We start from the raw sequence: 20,490 nt of genomic DNA, 5'->3' as shown, positions 1-20,490 counted from the left end.
ATGGATTATTTCCAAATTAAATCAAAAGATTAAAATCTGCTTTAATAATTTTTGATAATATTTTAATTTTAGTGCTTCCTAACCAAACATTACTCTCTCAAGATCTCATTTAAGAAATACTGTTAGAAAATTATTTTGAAATTATATCTTGGCTTTCTAGAAAATTATTTTGTTTTATTTGAATAGGTTCCATACCCACTTTGAAATAAAAGCTTACTTTTCAAGAATTATTGTCAGTAATTATAAATTATAAATTAACTATAAAAGTACTCATTTAAAAGTTGACCTATGCCTTTACATGTTCAATGAAAAAGCAAGAAAATTATATATTCAGTATGACTTCATCTATATAAAAAAGCATAAATGAGTATGTGATTACAAATAAATAATTAACATTTATGAAATGAGTCAAAATATTAATACAAGACATTACTTATGCAGTATTTTTATTTTCTTATTTTTTCTCCCTCAAATATCCAAGTGTTCTATAATGAGAATTTATTGCTTTTAAAATCTGGGGAAAATATAGATTTATTAAAAGGGGAGAAAAAGGAAGATGACAATTATTGTTGAACGCTGACTCCAGAGGAGCCAGCTTGAATTCTATTAAACTCACCATCAGCACTTTCATCTCTGCAGTCTTATAAGCACTGTGGTCAGTTCTAAAACCAAGCCTCATTTCTTTATTTTCTTTTACTGACTCTGATAAGGATCACTGTGCTAATGGACTTCCTACACAACTTCTACTGGTGGAACAAATTAAATGGGCTTTAATGTGGAAAATGTTTTCTGTAGCATCTTCTTTGGGAATCCCAATTCCCAGAAGATGCAAATATCTCCCAAGAAACAAACTCTTACTTATCTTCTCTGCACCTAGATTCTTGGTAACCTCACGACTCTTATGGTAATTCTTGGGTACCATTTCCAGTGGACCAATTTAAATCCCCAGCTATGACAAATTCCTGACCATATGAAAGAAAAGCAGATAAAGTATTTTGCTGTTCAAAGCAAGAGCAGTTCTCAGGGAAGTTAGACTTTATTTTCAGTAGCTAGGCCTCTGTAAATCAGGTTTTATAATAGGTACACTTAGACTTTGCCAGGGTTCTAAAAGAAGACTGGTTTAAGGGTAGCAATGGGTGTTTCATGATGACTTCCTGGACATTCTGGTGGCCCATTCTTGTTCATGACCGAACATCTGAACTCTTATTTTTCTGGATGGAGAGCTTCAATTATTTAACAAATGTCTTATGCTACAAAGATGTCAGAGGTTTAGTATAAATAATCTGGAGAAAGAAGAACTCTCCTTTGTAAAGGTAGGGGTGCCATATTATATTTTATCTGATATACGAGTATGGCTTTTTTTCCCCCTCTTCTCTTCTTTTTTGAATAGTTAAGATCAATCTTAAGCTATTAAGATCTCCGATCATGCGTAACGGCTTTTTATGTAAGTTTTAGTCTTTAAAATGTGATCAAAACCATTCTTCATATTGGACATATTTCTGGACAATTTATAAAAATATGTGGATAGTTACTTTATGGAGATCATAGAATTTCACATTTGTGCGTGTGTACGTATAAGGTATAAATAAAGGACTTTAGGACTTTAGATGACTATGCATTTTAACTTAATTCTCAAATGCTTGTTTTTCAGTTATGACTTCTTATTTCTCTAATTTTCCACTCTGTAATGACAATTTTATAATTTTAAAGCAGGAACCTACAAAGAATAACAATGTGGTATAGTGAAAACTAGATTGAAATAAGGAGAAAGTTCTTTCTTTTTTGCCCTAAAGTAGTTGTATGACCTTATGCAGGTCACTCACTTTCAGGATGCTCTACTGTTGCTTCCCACAGCATCTGTTGTTTCTTTTTCTGATTATATTAAATGATGCTAATTCTCAAAAAAAAAAAAAAAAATTTAAAAACCTATGAAAAACAAGAAACGTATTGACCAGAGAGGCAGAAATAGCAACATATTTTGGTATATTACTTTTTGATATTTTTAATAGATACATCATTTATGTCTGTGATATACATTTTAATACAATTTTAGTCACCATATCTACTGCTTTATATTCTGAATTTTCTCACTTATAACTATGTCGGATCATTTTCCCATGATGTCATTTGAAAGCATGATTTGGGATGTTTGGATCTAGTACATTTGCTTCAGATCTTGGGGAGTTTATTGTAGGGATGTACATGTTACTAAAGTAAAAACAGAATGCTGCATTACTCAGACAAGGCTCATGGGAACCCAAGAAAAGTTGAACAAGCGCATATCATTAGATGACTAAGAATTGTTGTGGTGGTGGTGGTAGTTATGATTGTAATAATTTACATTTACTGAGCTCATGTGCCAGGTGCAGTGGCCGAGGACCTTACAAAACATCTTATTTAATTATTACAACTGTCTAATATAAATCCTATTATTACCTCTATTTGTAGATTAGAAAACTCAGCCAAGTTAAACAACTCATCCAAGGCCAACAGCTAGAAAGTAATGGAGCAATTTGAAATTTTGACTCCACTATTATCTACAATATGGAACCCACTTGATATGTGTTGAAAAGGTTAAATGATCTCTGTAAATCCCTTAGCATATTATCTGTCACACTCAATACTCAGTGAATGTCCATTATCATCATCATCATCATAGTCATCATCATCATCATCATCATTGCTGCCACCACCATCAATCTGGTTATTTTAAGTTGTATTAAACTGCTTCATAAGCAAATGATCAGCTAGTGGGTTGTCTGTCCTTGGATCCCATTATCTGTGGCTGGAGAGGTCATGGTCCAGTACACTATTTTACTATCATACACTGTCATAAATCCAATTCCCTGTTGTTTAACTTTGCTTGCCTTTAGCATGAGAGGTTTGCACTAAGTAATTTCTTACATTTCTTGTAGCTCTAAAGTTCTCAAATGTAAGGTTGCATTTTACCCAGTGTACACATGAACAGGTGAGGTACAAAGACCCAAGCAATAGCCCTAAATAATGTGGATAGCCTCAGGGACAGTTATGGGAAACCCAGAGAAGCCAATCAGTGAATTTTTTTTTTTTTATTCCAGTTTGTTAACATGGTGCTTAAAGAAAGATTTGTTGAAAATCAAGTACTAAAATACTATGAAATAAAAAACAAATAAATGAGACCCTTGCTTTTAAAGAGCACTACTTTAAATCAGAAAGAAAAATGAGCAGGGATGCCGTTAGCACTTTGCTCATAAACCTGCTTACAGATTCAAACTAGCAGTTGCTTTTGGCATCATTCTCACCAATTAATAGAGCAACAAGTTACTGATTTATTAACACTAAGTTTATAGTCTCAAGTGCTGGGTATTTTGAATACAAAGTTAAAAAAAAAAATCCATGCCTTCCAGAAATCATACACCTTTAGGTTAGTGCTGATACCAAGATAGGACAGACTTATTTGGGATAGGAGAACTTCCAATATTAGTACACTTGCAATTTATCACCAAATGGTTATTTACAGTCTCACAACTCTGAACCCCATTGCCTTTGAAATTTCACCAAGATTCTTCATGGAACAAAATAGAGGCAGCCTTCTTTGACAAATCTAGCTTCTTTACAATTCGTAATATTTCCTAAATGATGATGTCTTCATTTGGTGTCTCCCCCATGAATGATGAAGCTACAGATAGATTCACTATCCCTCTGTAACCTCTGAAAAAATTCTAGAGCATAATAGACAGTCGTAGCCTTCCCACTGGGAATGAGATGGCAGGGAGGCAAGGTAGATACTACAGGAAACAGGATTTATGTATAATTGTTCTCTGAGTGAAATCCACATTTTATAAATATGCTTACTGAGAAGTATCTGTGAAAAAATGACTAAGAAAAAACATTTTTACACAAGAAATGTCACTTGTATTAATGCTGATAAGTTAAAGATATATATGGGCCTGAGAGATGAGATAACATGGAGAATTTCAGGCCCTGTTTGAGACTGCAACCACCTGACTCCCATTAATGTTAATGAGGCTCTCACTGGATCATTCTAAATTTTACCCCCATGGTCTGTTTTAAAGCATCAAGAGTCAGGAAATTTAGAGTGAAAGCTGAAATTCCATCTTGGTACTTTCTCTCTGATGTATATACTTCTGTGGAAAATGTGCAGTACAGTACAACTCCGGGGTACCACCTTAGTGTTTGAAAAATCTGGAGAAAAACACTGCTCAACTCCCCCTTATCCCCTGCCACCCCACCCCACACCCACCCTCGGGAAGCAGCAGAGGGCATTAGGAAGTATATCTGATTATGCATCAAGATACCTACCTGGATTCAAGAAAGTCCCTTCATCAACTTGGGTATCCATTTTCTCATTTCTTTACAATTAAATTGTTGGACTGGCTTATAACTAGGTTACAGATTATACTATCAAATTTATCAAGTAATTGCATCTATGTTACTTGAAGCCAACAAAGGTAGTTGTACAGCATTGAAGGACTTCCCTGGACTACGCAGAAGCAGAGGAGAAAAAAAAGATAGTAGAATATTAGCAGCCAATGAAATGGTTGCCTTTAGGAAGAAAGAGCAGATTCCTCATAAAACCTAAAGATTGAGTGTTGTGTCAATATTGTGAGTGATTGAAAAACCTAACCTGTGAGGGCAAAAGTTCTCATCTAAAGTGAAGGTATGTTGAAAAAAAAAAAGTCGTAAAGCTTTTACAGTGGGCTGGCTTATAAATGGTAGGTAAAATTACTTTGTTTAGATTCCAGTACTAGTAACCTGGTTACCTCCTAGAATTGTGAATGGGTAAAATGGTTACTTTTGCAATAGCTGCTATAGGGAAAAATTGGCTATATGATATGATTAACATTTAGAGTTATATTGTGGTCTCCTAAACTGTATTCATCACCTATACAAATAGAATAATTTCTTTCTTTTCATTATATAATCGGGGAGATTTTTCTAATTCAAATTATTATAGCAATAAGATATTTTATGACGTATTTCAATATTGTCATGCCTGAGTTTAGAAATATAAAAATGTAAATGACTTAAGGACATATGTCATTTATAAGCTCGATCGCATCGGGACTGACTTTTTTCAACCATTTCTGAGAGAATTAAGCCCTATGGTCAAAAGGCCACCATTGTGTGTCATGAGTTGACATTTCCCTCTGCATCTATAATGGTACTACTTATATGCATATGAAAGAAAGGAAGGATAGCTGCCCAAATCATTTTTCGAGTTCTGTTATTCAGAAGAACTTTGGTTGAGAAAGGCCCCAGGTGCCCAAGTTAGATGATATCAATATTTCCTTTTCTTTGATACCCAATAACATATTCAAGTTCAGTTATAAAAGGCAACTGAAAATGGCAGATAAAAATGATGAGATCTGGAAAGTCTGATCGAACCCAAGAGGATCTTGGCTCAAACATTAGCCTGAGAATTAGACTAGATAACTTTTAAGACTCCTTTTATCTGGGTGCCTTTGATTTTATGATTCCAAAGACCTCTTCAAAGTCTTCTGATACAGTGTCTTTTACTTGGTACTTTCATCAGAAGGCTGAGTTTTCTGGTCCACGTTAGCCATAGACAGGTGACCCAGAAATCAAATTATACCTGTATATTGGGAATCTTGATATCATGCCTTTACACAACCTCATGCCAGTTTACATACACAAAAAACTTACAAATGGCCCTTTTGCTTTCACATTTATCGTCCAACTAGACATTTACAAATGTAAACCCTATGACAAGACCAAAATGATCATTCTTCTACTTTAACTACAACCAGGAAAACTAGTAACATAGAAAGACTAGATGGGAGGATATCATTCTCCATAGGCAAGCATACCAAGAGGAAAAAATGTTAGGGTAAGACCTTTCCAAAACTCAGTGGTTCCATGTATTTATATTTGTCCTTTTTCCCCCTCTCTAATAAATATTACAAAGGCATACCTCTTTCCAATGTCAGTGTGCTATTGCCTTTGTTGGTGACAGCATTCTTTTCTCCTGGAAAGTGCGTGATGGGGCGATTTTCTAAGAAATGAAAAATGACTGCCGTGTTCTCATCAGATGGATACCACATGAAGTGCAGTGCGGTCCCTTTGTTTCCTTGTTAGCATCACCTGGCTCCTCTATTTGTAGAGCTGTAATAAAAACAGCTTCTTTACTATGCGTCCTGTTGGTTTATACCAACCATGTCAGGTCTATAAACCATGGTATATTAAAGTGTAATAGACTGTGTAAAGAATACTAGGAAGATATTCCAACCTCTATCCCATCTCCTCATTTCACAATTTATTACCCCCAGATGGATATCCATAAATATGACTTAATTATATTTGTCATAAAACCCCCACTTCCTTTAAAGAGTAACCTCCTCCTTCAGCCACTTTCAGTGCATGAACGACACCTTTTTGAGGATAAAATTTGGATAGCTTGGTACATTTAGACGATGAATGTTTCTGTCTGAATATTTTCTGGAAGCTTCATTTTACTGATAAAAACTTTACATTTTTTATAATTACTGTATTTTAAAAATTCAGTCTGATATAGATGAATCTCAAGGGCTGACATTATTTATTTGTGCCTGTGACATAGCAAGCCAAGTAACATTTCAATCTAAAACAAGATATAACAGGGTGAAAAATAGTACTTTCTCACCCTTTGATTCTACTGGACTTTTTTCTATTTTGTTGCAAAAAGAAAATAGAAGATTAGAAATTTCTGTGTCAGAAAGTGGGCTCTGGTCCCCCAGTGAGGACATAGTGAGCAGGGACTCTTAGTGTGGGTCCCTTCCTGTGGATATATCCACCTGTCAAATAAGTGGAGTAGGTGTCACTTGAGAGAAACACTATGAAATTGATTTTGGTTGCCGCCCTCAAGAAGCAACAGAGTCTAGTAAGATGAGCAGACTACCAGTAGATGATCTTAGTACTGTGTCCCACGTATGTGAGCACAGTGCTGCTGGAAAGTGCAGCTCACCACTCCTTGGAGGAAAGACCCACGTGGAGAGCTTCACAGAGGAGGTGACTTCACGGAGGAGGAAGAGCTTGAGTTTTAAAGAAAGAAAAGGCATTTACAATGAGAGTATTTGGGAAAGATAAAGGCAGCGGGAGGAGGCATTTACAGCAGAGGAAGCAGGGTACCCAAAAATAAAGGTGCAAGAAAACAGGTTGAGAGTGGGAACAGAGAGGAGTCCCACATGACAGGAGCATGGAGCCCATAATGGGACGTAGCAGGAGCCAGGTCATGAAGGGCTTTCTGCATGATGTGAGTGTCCTTCATCCTGGACAGAGAGGGAGCAAGCAAGTAAACACATCAAGCAGAGCAGTAGCATAATCCAGTTTGCCTTTTTTTTTTTTCAATTAGTTGACATACAATATTATATTAATTTCAGGTGTACATCATAGTGATTAGACATTTATATACCTCACAAAGTGATCAGCCCGGGAAGTCTAATACCCATGACACCATACATAATTATTACAATATTATTGAGTGTATTCCCAATGCTGTATTTTACATTCCTGTGACTATGTTTATAACTGGCAATTTGTACTTCTTAATCCTTTTCACCTTTCTCACCCATCCCCTCAACTCCCCTCCCATCTGGCAACCATCAGTTTATTCTCTGTATCTATGAGTTTGTTTCTGTTTTGTTTTGTTTTGAACAGCAGAGTAGTTACATGTTTATATAATTTATGAAGTGATTACCACCCTCCCCCCATAAGTCAAGTACCCACCTGGCACCGTACATCGTTATTACAATATTATTGACTATATTCCCTATGCTATGTTTGACATCCCCATGACTATTTTTATAACTGACAATTTGTACATCTTAATCCTTTTCACCTTTTTCATGCAACCCTCCCAGCCCCACTCCCATCTGGCAGCCATCAGTTTGTTCTCTGTATCTATGAGTCTGTTTCTATTTTGTTTATTTTGATTTTTAGACTCCTCATATAAGTGACATCATACGATGTTTGTCATTGACTTATTTCGCTTAACGAAATACCCCGTAGGTCTCTGTGTTGTCACAAGTGGCAAGATTTCATTCCTTCTTATGGTTGAATAACGTTTTGTTATATATATGTACCACATCTTCTTTATCCATTTATCTATCAATAGACACCTAGGTTGCTTCCATATCTTGGCTATTATAAACAATGCTGCAATAAACATAGTGGTGCATATATCTTTTTGAATTAGTGTTTTGGGTTTCTTCAGATGAATACCCAGAAGTGGAATTATGGGGTCATAGGGTAGTTCTATTTTTAATTTTTTGAGGAACCTCCATACTATTTTCCACAGTAGCTGCACCAGTTTATAATTCTACCAACAATCTGCCCATTTTTAATTGGATTGTTTGTTTGTTCGTTTTGTTTTTAAGTTGTATGAGTTCCTTATATATTTTGGCCATTAATCTCTTATTGGATGTATCACTAGCGAATATCTTTTTCCATTCAATAGGTTGCCTTTTTGTTTTGTTAATGATTTCCTTTGCAGTGCAAAAGATTTTAATTTAATGTAGTCTCATTTGTTTATTTTTGCTTTTGTTATCTTTGCCCTAGGAAACATCCCCCTTTACCCCCAAAAAACCTACTAAGACCAATATCAAAGAATTTATTGCCTATGTTTTCTTTTAGGAGTTATATGATTTCAAGGCTTAATCTTAAGTCTTCAATCCATTTTGAGTTTATTTTCATTTAGGGTGTAAGAAAGTGGTCTAGTTTCATTTTTTTTTTTTTTGCATGTATCTGTCCTGTTTTTCCAACACCATTAATTGAAAAGATTGTCTTTACCCCACTGTAGTATTCTTGCCCCCTTTGTCATAGCTTAATTAACCATATAGGCATGGGTTTATTCCTGGGCTCTCTGTTTTGTTCCATTGATCTGTGTGTTTGTTTTTATGCCAGTATTATGTTGTTTTGATTACTATAGCCTTATAGCATAGTTTGATATCAGTTAGTGTGATACCTCCAACTTTGTTCTCGTTTTTCAATATTACTTTGTCTATTCAGGGTCTTTTGTGGTTCCATGTAAATTTTAGGATAAATTGTTCTAGTTCCATGAAAAATACCTTTGATATTTTTGTAAGGATGGCATTTGGTTTGTCTTTTAAGTCGGCAGTTTGGTGTCAGTGGAGAGAACTGAGTTTATTGTGCAATGCAGGGAACCTGTAATAGGTCACTAGATAGAGTCCAGTGCTTAAAGAGGGAATCTTTGTTCTTAGAAAGCTTACTTCTTAAAAACAGATCCCTGCATCATGATCTTTCATTTAGTATTGGGGAAGTGATTCATTTAATCAGGTCAGAGACTGTGTAACACAATGATCATTAAGTGGGAAAAAGCATTAGCTGAGAGTAATCATGAGCACCTGTCTCTACACATCTACCTCCTGAAATCCCAGATATCTGCAAAATTTTAAATCAGTTTCTCTCTTTTGCTCCTGAGAATTAAATAAAACAAAATGGGCTGAAACAGCAAATAAAATGACTTTAGGTTGGACGTAGGGAACACCTTTCTGTAGAAAAACAGTACTGATCATGAAAAGAATATAGGCTTTGTGGGTAAAATGGGAAAACAGTGAGGTTTAAAGCAGAGGACACCTGATTTGACTTGAAAACGATCACAAAATTATTGTCTGCTGAGAGTGGTTGTGGACATTCTTAAGAAAGCAAGCAGCATTTTGCTTGAAGCTTTGTATCATCTCAAAGTCAGAGAGCCGGAATAGTGATTACTAGCATTTGCTTCTAGCCAAACAGTTATAAATGACTGTCATTTTGGGGTGCCTAGTGTATGTTATGCACTAGGTTAATCTCTGACGTTCCGTGCATCCAATAGTTACAACCACCTTGAAAGGTAGATCTTATCATTCCAATTTTATGAGTAAGGCTCGGTGGAATTAAATGACTTTCCCAAGGTCTTTCAGTTAATAAGTGGCAGAGCAGAAATTCAACCCAGGTCCACCTGACGCAAAGCCCAGGCTTTTTCCACTATCCTACACCTGTAATTAACTTTGTCAAAGCAGCTGTCCCATTGGAAGCTTGAACTCCCAGCAACCTCTACATGACAAGGAACCATCACAGATCTGACTGCAAAAATTCTGATTCAACCAAGCACTGTTCCCTTTGCATTTAGTCCTCACAACTCTGCGAGAGATAGTATTATCATCTTCATTTTACAGAGGAGAAAACTTGAACACAGGGCACGTACAACCGCTCCATGACACATATGTGGCAGACTTGGGCTTAACACTTGGCATTTAGCTATCTTGAGTTCTGATTTGCATTCCTTGGCCCCACAACCATTGAATGAAAAGGGCCATTTCTGCTTCACTTGTTAGGCCACAGTACTTATGAATTTCAGAATTGTTATTGTGGGGCGATTTTATGATAACTAATAAGACAACGTCATGAAATGAACCAGGAAACAAAATTACACGGCATTAAAGATTTACACAAAAGCTAATGGTCTTTATTCAGTAAAGGCTACATTAAATAAAATCCACACAAATCTCTCTTAAAACACACCTTCTAAAGAAGCTACGTTGCTTTCTTTCTGTGACCTAGGATTATGAAAAATCACTATTGTTCTAATGGAGAAAACTAAAATTTAAGAAGAGCAACACAGTTGTACCAATAACAAAATTGTGTGCTATAGGTAGATCACCACACAAACTCACCACTCAGCTTTCTCTGAGCACTTCCAGAAATCCAGCTTCATCACTGTGCATATGTAGCCTTGATAAAGAAGTTTGAAAGACAGAATTGATGTTAGGTGAACCTTCTCATTTTCAGTATTCTGATTCGTTTTCCTTATTGCATTTATTGTCTTAAACTGTGAGACTATCATTATTCTAAGCAGCTACTTTAGTTTCCTGAGTTGGAAAAATAATTATATTTAACTCATTGCAAACAATGAGATACCTTCTTGTGAAAGAAAGAGGAGAACAAAGAGCAAGCTTGGGGATGCCTGTTATTGCTGTTTCCCCTGGTGCTGTCAATATCTGACAACTTCTCCAAACTGTTTTCCGAGAAGCCTGGTCCCCTCCCCCAACACACACACACACACACACACACACACACACACACACACACACACACACACACACTTTTCACACACACAGCACCAAATTTAAACTGAAAAAGAAGCACACCACTCCTAGACAAAGTTGTAGATCAGGACAAGTTCATCTAAGACTTGCCATCTTCAATTTAAACATTGTCTCCTCCCCACCCTCCACTTTTTTTTTTTTTTTTTTTGCTATGCTTTATCAAAACTTACTCACAGTTGATCTTATTATCTCAGGTTTAATGGTCTGTCTTCTCCAACTAGAATGAAAGTTCTGTAGGGACCTTTGACTGCTTTCTTCCCTGGGGGATCTCAAGCACCTAGAATGGGACCTGGCACATGGAATGAAAGAACAAACCCACCTATGTTGTTATGTCAATAACTGCTAAAGGTTTAAGTCAGAGCTTGCAGAGCCAGATATAGCCAATGGGAATGTTCTCTTTGTCCTATAGGACAAAATTTGAAACATCTTTTTTTCTTTAAGTTAGAAACATTTATTTAAAAATCCTAGCTTCTCTGGGAAAGGTGAAAGATCTGGTAGCAATGGCAAATGTCTTAGATGGGGCATGGCCTTCTAATTTCCCTATCACTCTCTGTTGGCTTTCTTACACTGAAACTGTGTCACTTCTACTACTAAAAATTTAAGGATCAAATTTCAGAATATTACGATTCTTAGATTTAGCCTGCAATTACCTTATTTGATATTAGAATTTGAGAATGTGACTCCAGTTTTTAAACATTTTCCTTTTAGGTAATGTCTTTTTGTTTTGCTTGCAGCATTTTAATACTTTAAAATGTATAATGACATGGTTAGAAATTTCATACATCATGGCAGGAGAAATATTTACGGCTGGTAGAGCTTCCAGGTCACACCATGGAGAGGGCTGCCTTTTCTATCTGTACATGGGCCTTTTGCTGAGGAAAAATTGAGTTCTCTAGATCTTCTCATTTTCCTGAGGACCCTTTTCCCTCAAACCCTCGGAGATTGTACTATATACATTGCCTCTTAATAATACCTCTTTTTCCATTTGGATGCTGTTTTTCTCCCCCAAATAACCATATTCATAGAGATATTGCAAAATCTTATGTAATGCTTAATTCAGTTCGGGAACGGTATTTCTTGTCACTAAATTTATATACAATGACAGCTTGACCACAGTCTACTTAACACCATATGGAAGCAGCCAGTCAGAAACCATCTGGTGACAGAAAACAACAAAGGTGCTCCAGGAAGATCACTCAGGCCTTAGAAGAATTTTCCTCTTGTTTGGCCATGCACATAATTAAGAATCACTGGATGAGAACAAACCACTAGTTTGTTTCACATTTGGGGGAACTTGGTGTAGCCTATAAGAGACATAGGTCACTTCTCTGTATCTGATTGGCTAAGAACCAGACTAATTCAAAGAGATTCCTGCTAGGACGGGCTTTAATGGGGGGGGGGGTTATATACAAAAGATGGCCATAACTATGACTTGACCTAAAATGGTGTAGTTATCAAAGCCAAATCATTTTAATATACAAAGAAATCATTTTTGTTCATTGAAATTTATTGGACTTAGAGAAAACAGTGTACAGCTTTAGCCTCACACTCTTCTTTAGCCTATATCATATTCTAAATATAAAGTTTTATGTTTAAGAAGCCTTGTATCATTCTTTTTAGGCAATCTTTATTCAGTATATACATTTTTAAGCTAAAATAATATATTTAATATATAGGCACTTTCTATGTTTAAGGCATAACAGAACACAAGCCAGATGAAGTTGCTGCTCTCCTGGAGCTTATATTCAATTATTATATAATAACAAATGAGTAAATGGTCTGTCAGGTAATTAAAGGCTATGGGGGAAAAAGTAACATGAGGAGGTGGGGGAGGTGGCAAGGGGTGACCTTTTATTTATTGAGGTCAGAAAAGGTGATATTTGGGCTGAGACCCAATGGAGTGAAGGAGCTGGTCATGCAATGACTGTGACAGAGCATCCCAAGGAGGAGGAAAGGCGAGTGCAAAGACCCCAGTGCACGCGCTCAATGTGCTCAAGCATCAGCAGGATGGCCAGTCAGGCGGGAGAGAGGAGGTAATGTCACAGAGGAGCCAGGGAGCAGATTTGCTGGGACTTCTGGAACATTGTGAAAACTTTAGAGGTAATGTCAAGGGTGATGGCAAGCTGTTGCAAGTTTTTGAGCACAGGAGTAACTAGATAAAATTTACATTTAAAATCAGTGAGGAAGTTAATGATGATGGGGTACTGATAATACCTGACATGTCATTTATTGAGCATGTATTGCGTGCTAAGCACATTACATGTATTATCTCACTTAATCTTTCTAACAGCTGTATAATAGCAGTCACTGTGGCTATTCTCATAGTACAGATGAAGCAATCACTACATAGTTGATCATGAATAATTTGCCCACAGTCACACAGGTAATATATGGCAGAGCAAGGCTTAATAAAATAGTGATCTTTTAAAATCTTCTAATACCCTTCATGGAATATCACAATAGGCCCTAGATATGATTGATTTTCTTTTCCCATTCATTTTATGCCATTGTAGCCTTAGATGAAAGGAGTCTTAAGGCTCAAAGAGATTATGACTTGCCATTTTCTAGACATTTTTTAAAGTATAAGAATGGTATTATCATTTACAACAATATTATCTTCTGATTAGAAAGAAGAATCTGTAAAAGAATCACCTTAAAATGAAACTTCCTAATTGAGTTGTTCAACAGAGTGCAGGTTCCTAATCTGTGAATTCAGAATTGTATCTCAGTAACACTGACTTTCTTAGTAGTCTTAAGTGTTTTTTCAATGCATTCAAAACCATATTTTGAGAAAGAAGACCACAGACTTCCCCAGATTGCCAAAGGGGCCCATGGGTATAGACACAGTGTGTGCAAGGATTCTGATGAATTCCTCTGAATCTGAGCAGATCTGCTGCAAATAGTACTGGGTTTATTATGTTTGGGGGAAGGGGGTTAGTGCTGAGCACATGCCAAGGCTCACAAAGAGGCCAGCCATAGCCAGGGAGACCACATGTACCAACCTGGACAGGACTGTTTCGATTTATGCCTTTTTCCATGTGTAATTATTAATGTCATCCCCTTTCACCCTCAAGAGTGTCCCAGTGAGAACATAAATTATTTGACCCCCATCAGCTGTAGCCGTTATCAATAAAGCAGTGGTGGTAGATGTAGTGAATTGAGTGCCATCTCTAGGATGTAATGGTAGGGACTGCCAACTCCTGAATTTGGACTTAGTTTGATAATGAATGCGTATCATCGAAGTTAGAAGATTATACAAAGCATATGATGAAAGAAAATACTATTTTAATCATAATTATTTTTCTTTCACAGCCAAAAAAGAGCATAAAATGGAAGAAAGTCACTTGGAGAATGCACAGAAAAGGTAAGCAGCTCTGACTTGGGTCCAATTCTTTCTTTGACTAGCTATTTTTTATTATTATTATTATTATTATTATTATTATCATCATCATCATCATCATCATCATTATTAAGTACATTCCACATTGCCCTGCAACCATCACCACCATCTTTTTTTAGTCTTCTCCAAAGGTAACTCTGTACTCATTAAACCATAACTCCCACATTCTCCCCTTCCCCAACCCCTGGCAACCACCATCTGCTTTCTGTCTCTGTGACTTTAACTACTCTAGTTACCTCGTCTAAGTGGAATTACACAGTATTTTTCCTTTTGTGATTGGCTTATTTCACTTAACATAATGTCCGACTAGCCATTCTTTTGGCCCCATTTGTTAAGATTGTGTTTTCATGAGCAATAATAGTCTATGGAGAGCTGGGATGAAAGCACTATAACAGGAGTTGGAAATATTTTTCCTCAAGATGCAGATCATCCAGAAATGACTTACCTGTCTCACACATCTTAACACTGTTTCCATCTGCTTGCCTCCCCACCATTACTCTGCTCTTGAACCACTTCATAGAAGTCAGAAATAATATGATCTTTCTTAGTACTATAGCTAGATTAAACCAGTTATTATAAAGACTTGAGAGACTTATCATGTCTTTCCTCAGATTTTAGAGGAAATTGTAGGGAGAAAGGACTTACCCCTGCATGTGGAACCCACCACTTCCAGAATCTGGAAGACACCTCAGAGGTTTTATAGTCAACCTCTTGCCTACTTCAAGCGTCTTGCTTGCCTTTCTTTCTCTTAATAGACACCAGAGTGGAGCCAGTCAGCTCACCTGCTAGAGCCAATAATCACAGACTGTGGTCCCTCACAGGGATTTTGGTTTTGTTTTGTTTTGTTTTTTTCAGTTTTTTTTTTTTTTAGGTTAATCAACTTGGCCAACCCTCCCTCTTAGAAGCGAGAGTGGGAGTATCTGAGGCATTTTCACATTCAGCCCAGAGAACTAGGATCAATTTTGCCAGTACCAATTCTAAAAGTATTAGAAAATTAAATAATACATAACAGCAGGAAACAGCATATAAGGAAAAATGAGCTTTACAAATGTGTAGGGAGAGGAGTTCATTAAATATAGATGAAGAAACTCTAGAAATGAATCATTTTCCTCCCGAGAGTTCTGAACGCCTATGGATAGTGCTGCCTGCTCTGCTTTGACAGGCACGAGCATCTCGTCCGGCTTTCCACTACAATTACCAATAAAATTAAAATGCAGATGAAAGTGAAGTTAAGGCAGTTCTTGCATTTGTTTAAGAGCAGACATGTACTTGAATGGTGATTATCATCCTTGCATGATAATCTTTGAAAATCAAGACAATCACGTGGTATGTTTTTAGATTTCCCTATAGTCAGCTTCCCTTCTTCAGTGTGTAAAAGTACATCTGCGTTATAGAAATATTCAGCATGTATAAAAAAGACCATCAACAAGGGCACATAAGTATCAGCCAAACAGAAAGTCAATTTCTGGGGTAGATGTCAAATTTCTAATACTTCTTCAAGATTCTTGCTTAAGGAAAAGGAGGCCCACCTTAGAGGGGCTGAAGCTGCTGCTGTGCATTAGCCATGCTGAGGGAGGTCATAAATTCTGGTTGTCAGCGTTTTCCGTGACTTTGTGGTGAAGGTAGTCTAGCTTTCATGTCATACATGAAATATGTTCGATCCCATCTTTAATGTAGAAACCACAGTTGTTTGGTTATACTCTTTAAGGAGGTTGGTGGTCAGTGTTGCAATATTCGTGTGAGATTTAGTAAATTCTTATGTTTTATTCTCAAGAGAAACAATTTACTCTGAGGCTAAGGAATATTTGCTTTTCCTAAGCAGTTTCTGAAAGCATGCATGTAAAACAATAAGTGGATGTGTTCCGCTCTGGCATGTCAACACCGTAAAAGTAAAGCCATTCACTTTGCTATGGGCTCTTTGATATAATCGTTGTCAGTACTTTAAAAATATTTAGCTGAATTAAAAATACAGATCAGACAAGGAGTTGTAGGGGAAGAAAAGGAATCAGGGAATAGTTTAGAGTGAAGTAAAAAAGTTTAATGAAACATAACATATGACTAGGAATCCTTCTTTTAAAAGTTGAGAGCTATTTTAGAGTCACCTGCTGACAAATAGAAGCTGCAAAAAGCAAGATCGCTTCTTTGTTTACTGGAGAAAATTCTCCTGGCTGTTAAATATTGATAATTTTTATGCCCAAATTTCAGGAAGTTTTCAATCATCAGTCTTCTGAGAGTCAAAATTGAATTTGAAAGGAAGAGAACTTTGGGGAGGACAGTATTCTAGACTTCATCAGATAGTTGTAGGTTCATAGTCCAGCTTTTTGCCTTTTTTTTTTTTTGAAAAAAGGAAAAACACTGAAATCAAGTAAGGCACATTCTCAGAGCAACTTCTTCTCTGTCACAGTTGCAGAGTGTTCAAAGCAAGGCCATCCTCTGGGATTCTGTTTACTTTGCTTTTTCTGAACAGGTTTCCTTGCTTTCTTAGTTTCCAAAACACATATGGGAAAAAAATGCTGAATTTCTGTCTTTCCTTTAGTTTTCACTCTCTTTAGGGTTAGCAAGCAGGACCTCACAACTCCCCAGAGGGAGAGGTGGTAAGAGTACATGGTTAGCGGTCTGCAGGATGATGACATGCTTTTCTCAAGCTCTGTGATAACCCGCCAAACAATGCTGTCATTCTCTGAAACTGCACCGGTATGTGCGACATCTTGGTCTCACAGTCTAGGCTCCAAATAAGGCCAGCGGTGTCAGGGTGATCTGGGGCGATCCAAGAAGCACAATAACTAGCGCTTCTGTGCTCTTCACTATGTCTTGCTAGAAAGTAGGAGGATCATTTGTTCCTCTGAAGACTGAAAGGCAAAGACTTTCTCATCTCTGTTAATGCATAAATAAATATGTTTCTATATAGAAGGTGAGCATAAGGGAAAAAACAATACCGATGTCCTCTGTTGGGGGTGACACATGTTGTGTATGATTCAGGGGGCAACTGTGTCTAAAGTAGATGCAGAAAAAAAGAATAACTGTTTTATTTCTTGAATGCCTGTGTCAGCAAGCAATAGCAGTAGATGGGTAGAGCGAAAAAGCATTTCACTGAGAATCAGGGAACCCGAGTTGTAGGCCGCACTGTTCCAGTGAACAGGAACATTCAGTCTTTCCAAGTCTCTGTTTTCTCATCTGTAAAATGAGAACATTGGATGTGTCAACACGTAAGTGCGTTCCAATTCTAAAGCCCTGGGACTCTGTAAGAAATCCATGACCTGTTCCTACAGACCACATTACTCTCTGCTTACGTATTTCAATGCTGCAATCCATGTAGTATTCATTTTGAATAAAATAAAAGTATATCCCTTAGAGTGTACATTTGGTGTTATCAGTATTTTGCCTGCCACAGAATTGGGTGTTTGTCTGGATGAAAGTGGACATCGCTGCTCTCTTCCATTACTGGTTTTGCTCCAGAATATGTATGTTTGGAATTATAAGAGGGTCCTTTAAGAAATTACTGCAGTTATTGCCTTTCTCCACTTATACACTTCGAGTCTTTTAATAACTGAGAACCAAAATTCCCTGACCAGTAGTTTTAATTTGCATTTAAAACAGATTTATTATTTACAGAAGCACAAAGAATTTATGGGACTCAGAGCTGCAGCTCCAGCTTGGATCTCGTCTAATCATAGTCATGGAATCAATTAACAGTTCATCTGTGAAATGTGATAAAATCTTATGAGATACATATTGGCCAATACCTGAGAACGAGATGAAAGTATGCTCCATAAGAGTAACGGGGCTTCAGGGTTTTACAATCACCATTGAATAGAGTTCCATTAAGAGCTCAGTATTCAGGATGACCACAAAAAAATGCTGCGTCTGAACAGATGATAGAGCATTGAGTAGTAATAAACCTGGCCAGCCATTCCTGCTTTGATTAGTTTCTAACACCCTAGAAAAGGGGGCCATTTATTTAATGGTTCTTGCTCATGGCAAATGAGCTTGTGAGGCTTGGGGTGGGTGGGGGTGGTGGGGAGGAAGATTGAGTGCAGAGCTATAAATTGCTGCAAAGCTGGTGGCTCCAAGAAGGGCTGCTTGGGAGGCCCAGGGAGTCTGGTGCACAGTGAGCCTCCATGGGGTAGGTCAGGAGGTTCTTAGTGATAGCTGGGAGTCTACTTTGCAAAACCTGGACCAGATTGGAGAGCATTTCTCAAGACCAAAGATGGGTTTTTACTCCAAATCTTGCTATACCCTCAATTATATGTTTTTGTACATTGGTGGCTTGTATACTTATACCATATAAAGCTTTAAAATGCAGCCTCCTTAAAGATCATAGAGGGTAGGTCTCTTATTTTACCCTTGAAAAACTTCAGAGTTCGATGCTGAGTGATTGGCCCCAGATTAGAAAGCCAGTGGATGCCAGAATAAGGATAGAACAGTCTCAATTTTCCAGAAAACACTCAACAGATTAATTATTCCCAATGGGCTCTCTAACTGACCACTGCTTATGCTACAGAACTGAATGCCATCAGTGTTCCATGTAATCATTAAACTTCAAATGAGGAGCAGGTACGTGACATGGATTTGAGATGAAGAACAATCTCAAACGGTTTCACCTACATACCCTCTGGAATAATACATGCTACATTTTATGCAGCTAAGATACACCCAGGAATATCCCCTGTCAAGTTGAATTTCTTGGAAAATGGGTTTGAGAAAATAGATTTCCTGGGGTTTGAGATAAGCCACAGTAACTCTGAGGCAGGGCTCCTGGGTTAAAGAATGGACATGTGGGAAACTGCCCCCAGTGTTCCCTCTCCTCAGCCTGATGGGTTTTGGCATTGACGGTTTCTCACCCTCTAACTCCCTGGATGTTTTTGTCCCCCGCCTGTTGCAGTTTTGAAACGACAGTGGGGTATTTTGGGATGAAGCCCAAGTCTGGCGAGAAGGAGATCACACCCAGCTACGTATTTATGGTGTGGTACGAGTTCTGCAGTGACTTCAAGACGATTTGGAAACGGGAGAGTAAGAACATATCTAAAGAAAGGTAAGATTCTTATTGCGTTGTGAAGACCCCCTTCAGGACTCCAGGAAACTGCCTCCTCAAACCTAGCAAAGTGTACACGTTCACACGTGTCAATATTGTCCTTCCAACCAAGTGGACATCGAGGAAGGACTGCTGCCTCGGGGCTCAGAGGGAAATTCAGGGGAGGCTTGCTGTCCACACAAGCAGATACACTCTCCTGGCCTGATAAGTTACACTTTCTTAACCCTTTCCAATTACTAGCTAGTAAATGAAAGGGGAGCTGTGCTAATTTGCAACAGATTGCTTCTCTGTGTATTTTCATGTTGGCCCAGGCTAAATGAGGCAGCCTTGCTGTCGCAGACAGTACAGACAAATAAAAGTGAATGCTTTTCCCATTAATATACTGAAACTTGCATCAAAGGGAAATCTCTGAGACTCAGGCCACACTTAACACAGTGTTGATTTACAGCGCCACTTCTGACTCCCCGCATCCTGCTGAGGACATCAAACTGTGTGCCGCTCAGCCCCATTGCAGCCTCCTGATTTTATTAGTTGGGGGTAGGAGAAAACTCTCAGCTCTGAATATAGGGGTGTGCGTGCATGCGTGTGTATGTGTGTGTAAGTGTCTGTGTGTGTGTTCGTTCATTCTTAGAAAGAGACTGAATTTGGCCCAGTTTATCAGAAAACAGCATTTCTGCTTGATAACTGTTTTGATCAGGTTACCACTGTTCTAGGAAGGGTGTCATGGATTTAGACTTCAAGCAGGTCTGCTACTACTCCTGCAGAACAGATGCATAAGAGTTTCATTCAAAGCAGAGGAGACAAAAAAAATAATCTACAAATTAAGAGAAATGGTTTATTTAATTATAGCATGCATATCTCACTAAATACTGAGACCCAAACTTCCTTAGCTCGGTATTTTTGTTTTTCGCTCTGTAATCAGAGTAAAGATATATACATAATATATCTGCACACAC

At 37.6% G+C, this 20,490-nt stretch overlaps 1 protein-coding gene and 1 long non-coding RNA gene across 2 annotated transcripts in view; one reads left to right on the top strand and one right to left on the bottom strand.

The window, feature by feature from the left end:
- The window catches only part of LOC120587227 (uncharacterized), a 71,875-nt gene extending 65,545 nt beyond the window's left edge, over positions 1 to 6,330 (bottom strand). The window contains exon 1 of the long non-coding RNA XR_005648896.1: positions 5,936 to 6,330. This is a non-coding gene — a long non-coding RNA (uncharacterized LOC120587227). The remainder of the gene's footprint in view (positions 1 to 5,935) is intronic.
- FMN1 (formin 1) overlaps positions 1 to 20,490 on the top strand; it is a 370,346-nt gene that overhangs the window by 319,040 nt on the left and 30,816 nt on the right. Inside the window, 2 exon segments of the mRNA XM_039843982.1 lie at positions 14,415 to 14,466; positions 19,385 to 19,534. Of these exon segments, the coding sequence (XP_039699916.1) occupies positions 14,415 to 14,466; positions 19,385 to 19,534 (202 nt within the window).

This window comes from Pteropus medius, unplaced genomic scaffold (assembly GCF_902729225.1).
Source record: "Pteropus medius unplaced genomic scaffold, Ma_sr-lr_union100, whole genome shotgun sequence".
In the NCBI taxonomy this organism is placed as follows: domain Eukaryota; kingdom Metazoa; phylum Chordata; class Mammalia; order Chiroptera; family Pteropodidae; genus Pteropus; species Pteropus medius.
This window is presented reverse-complemented; position numbering and strand designations above follow the sequence as displayed.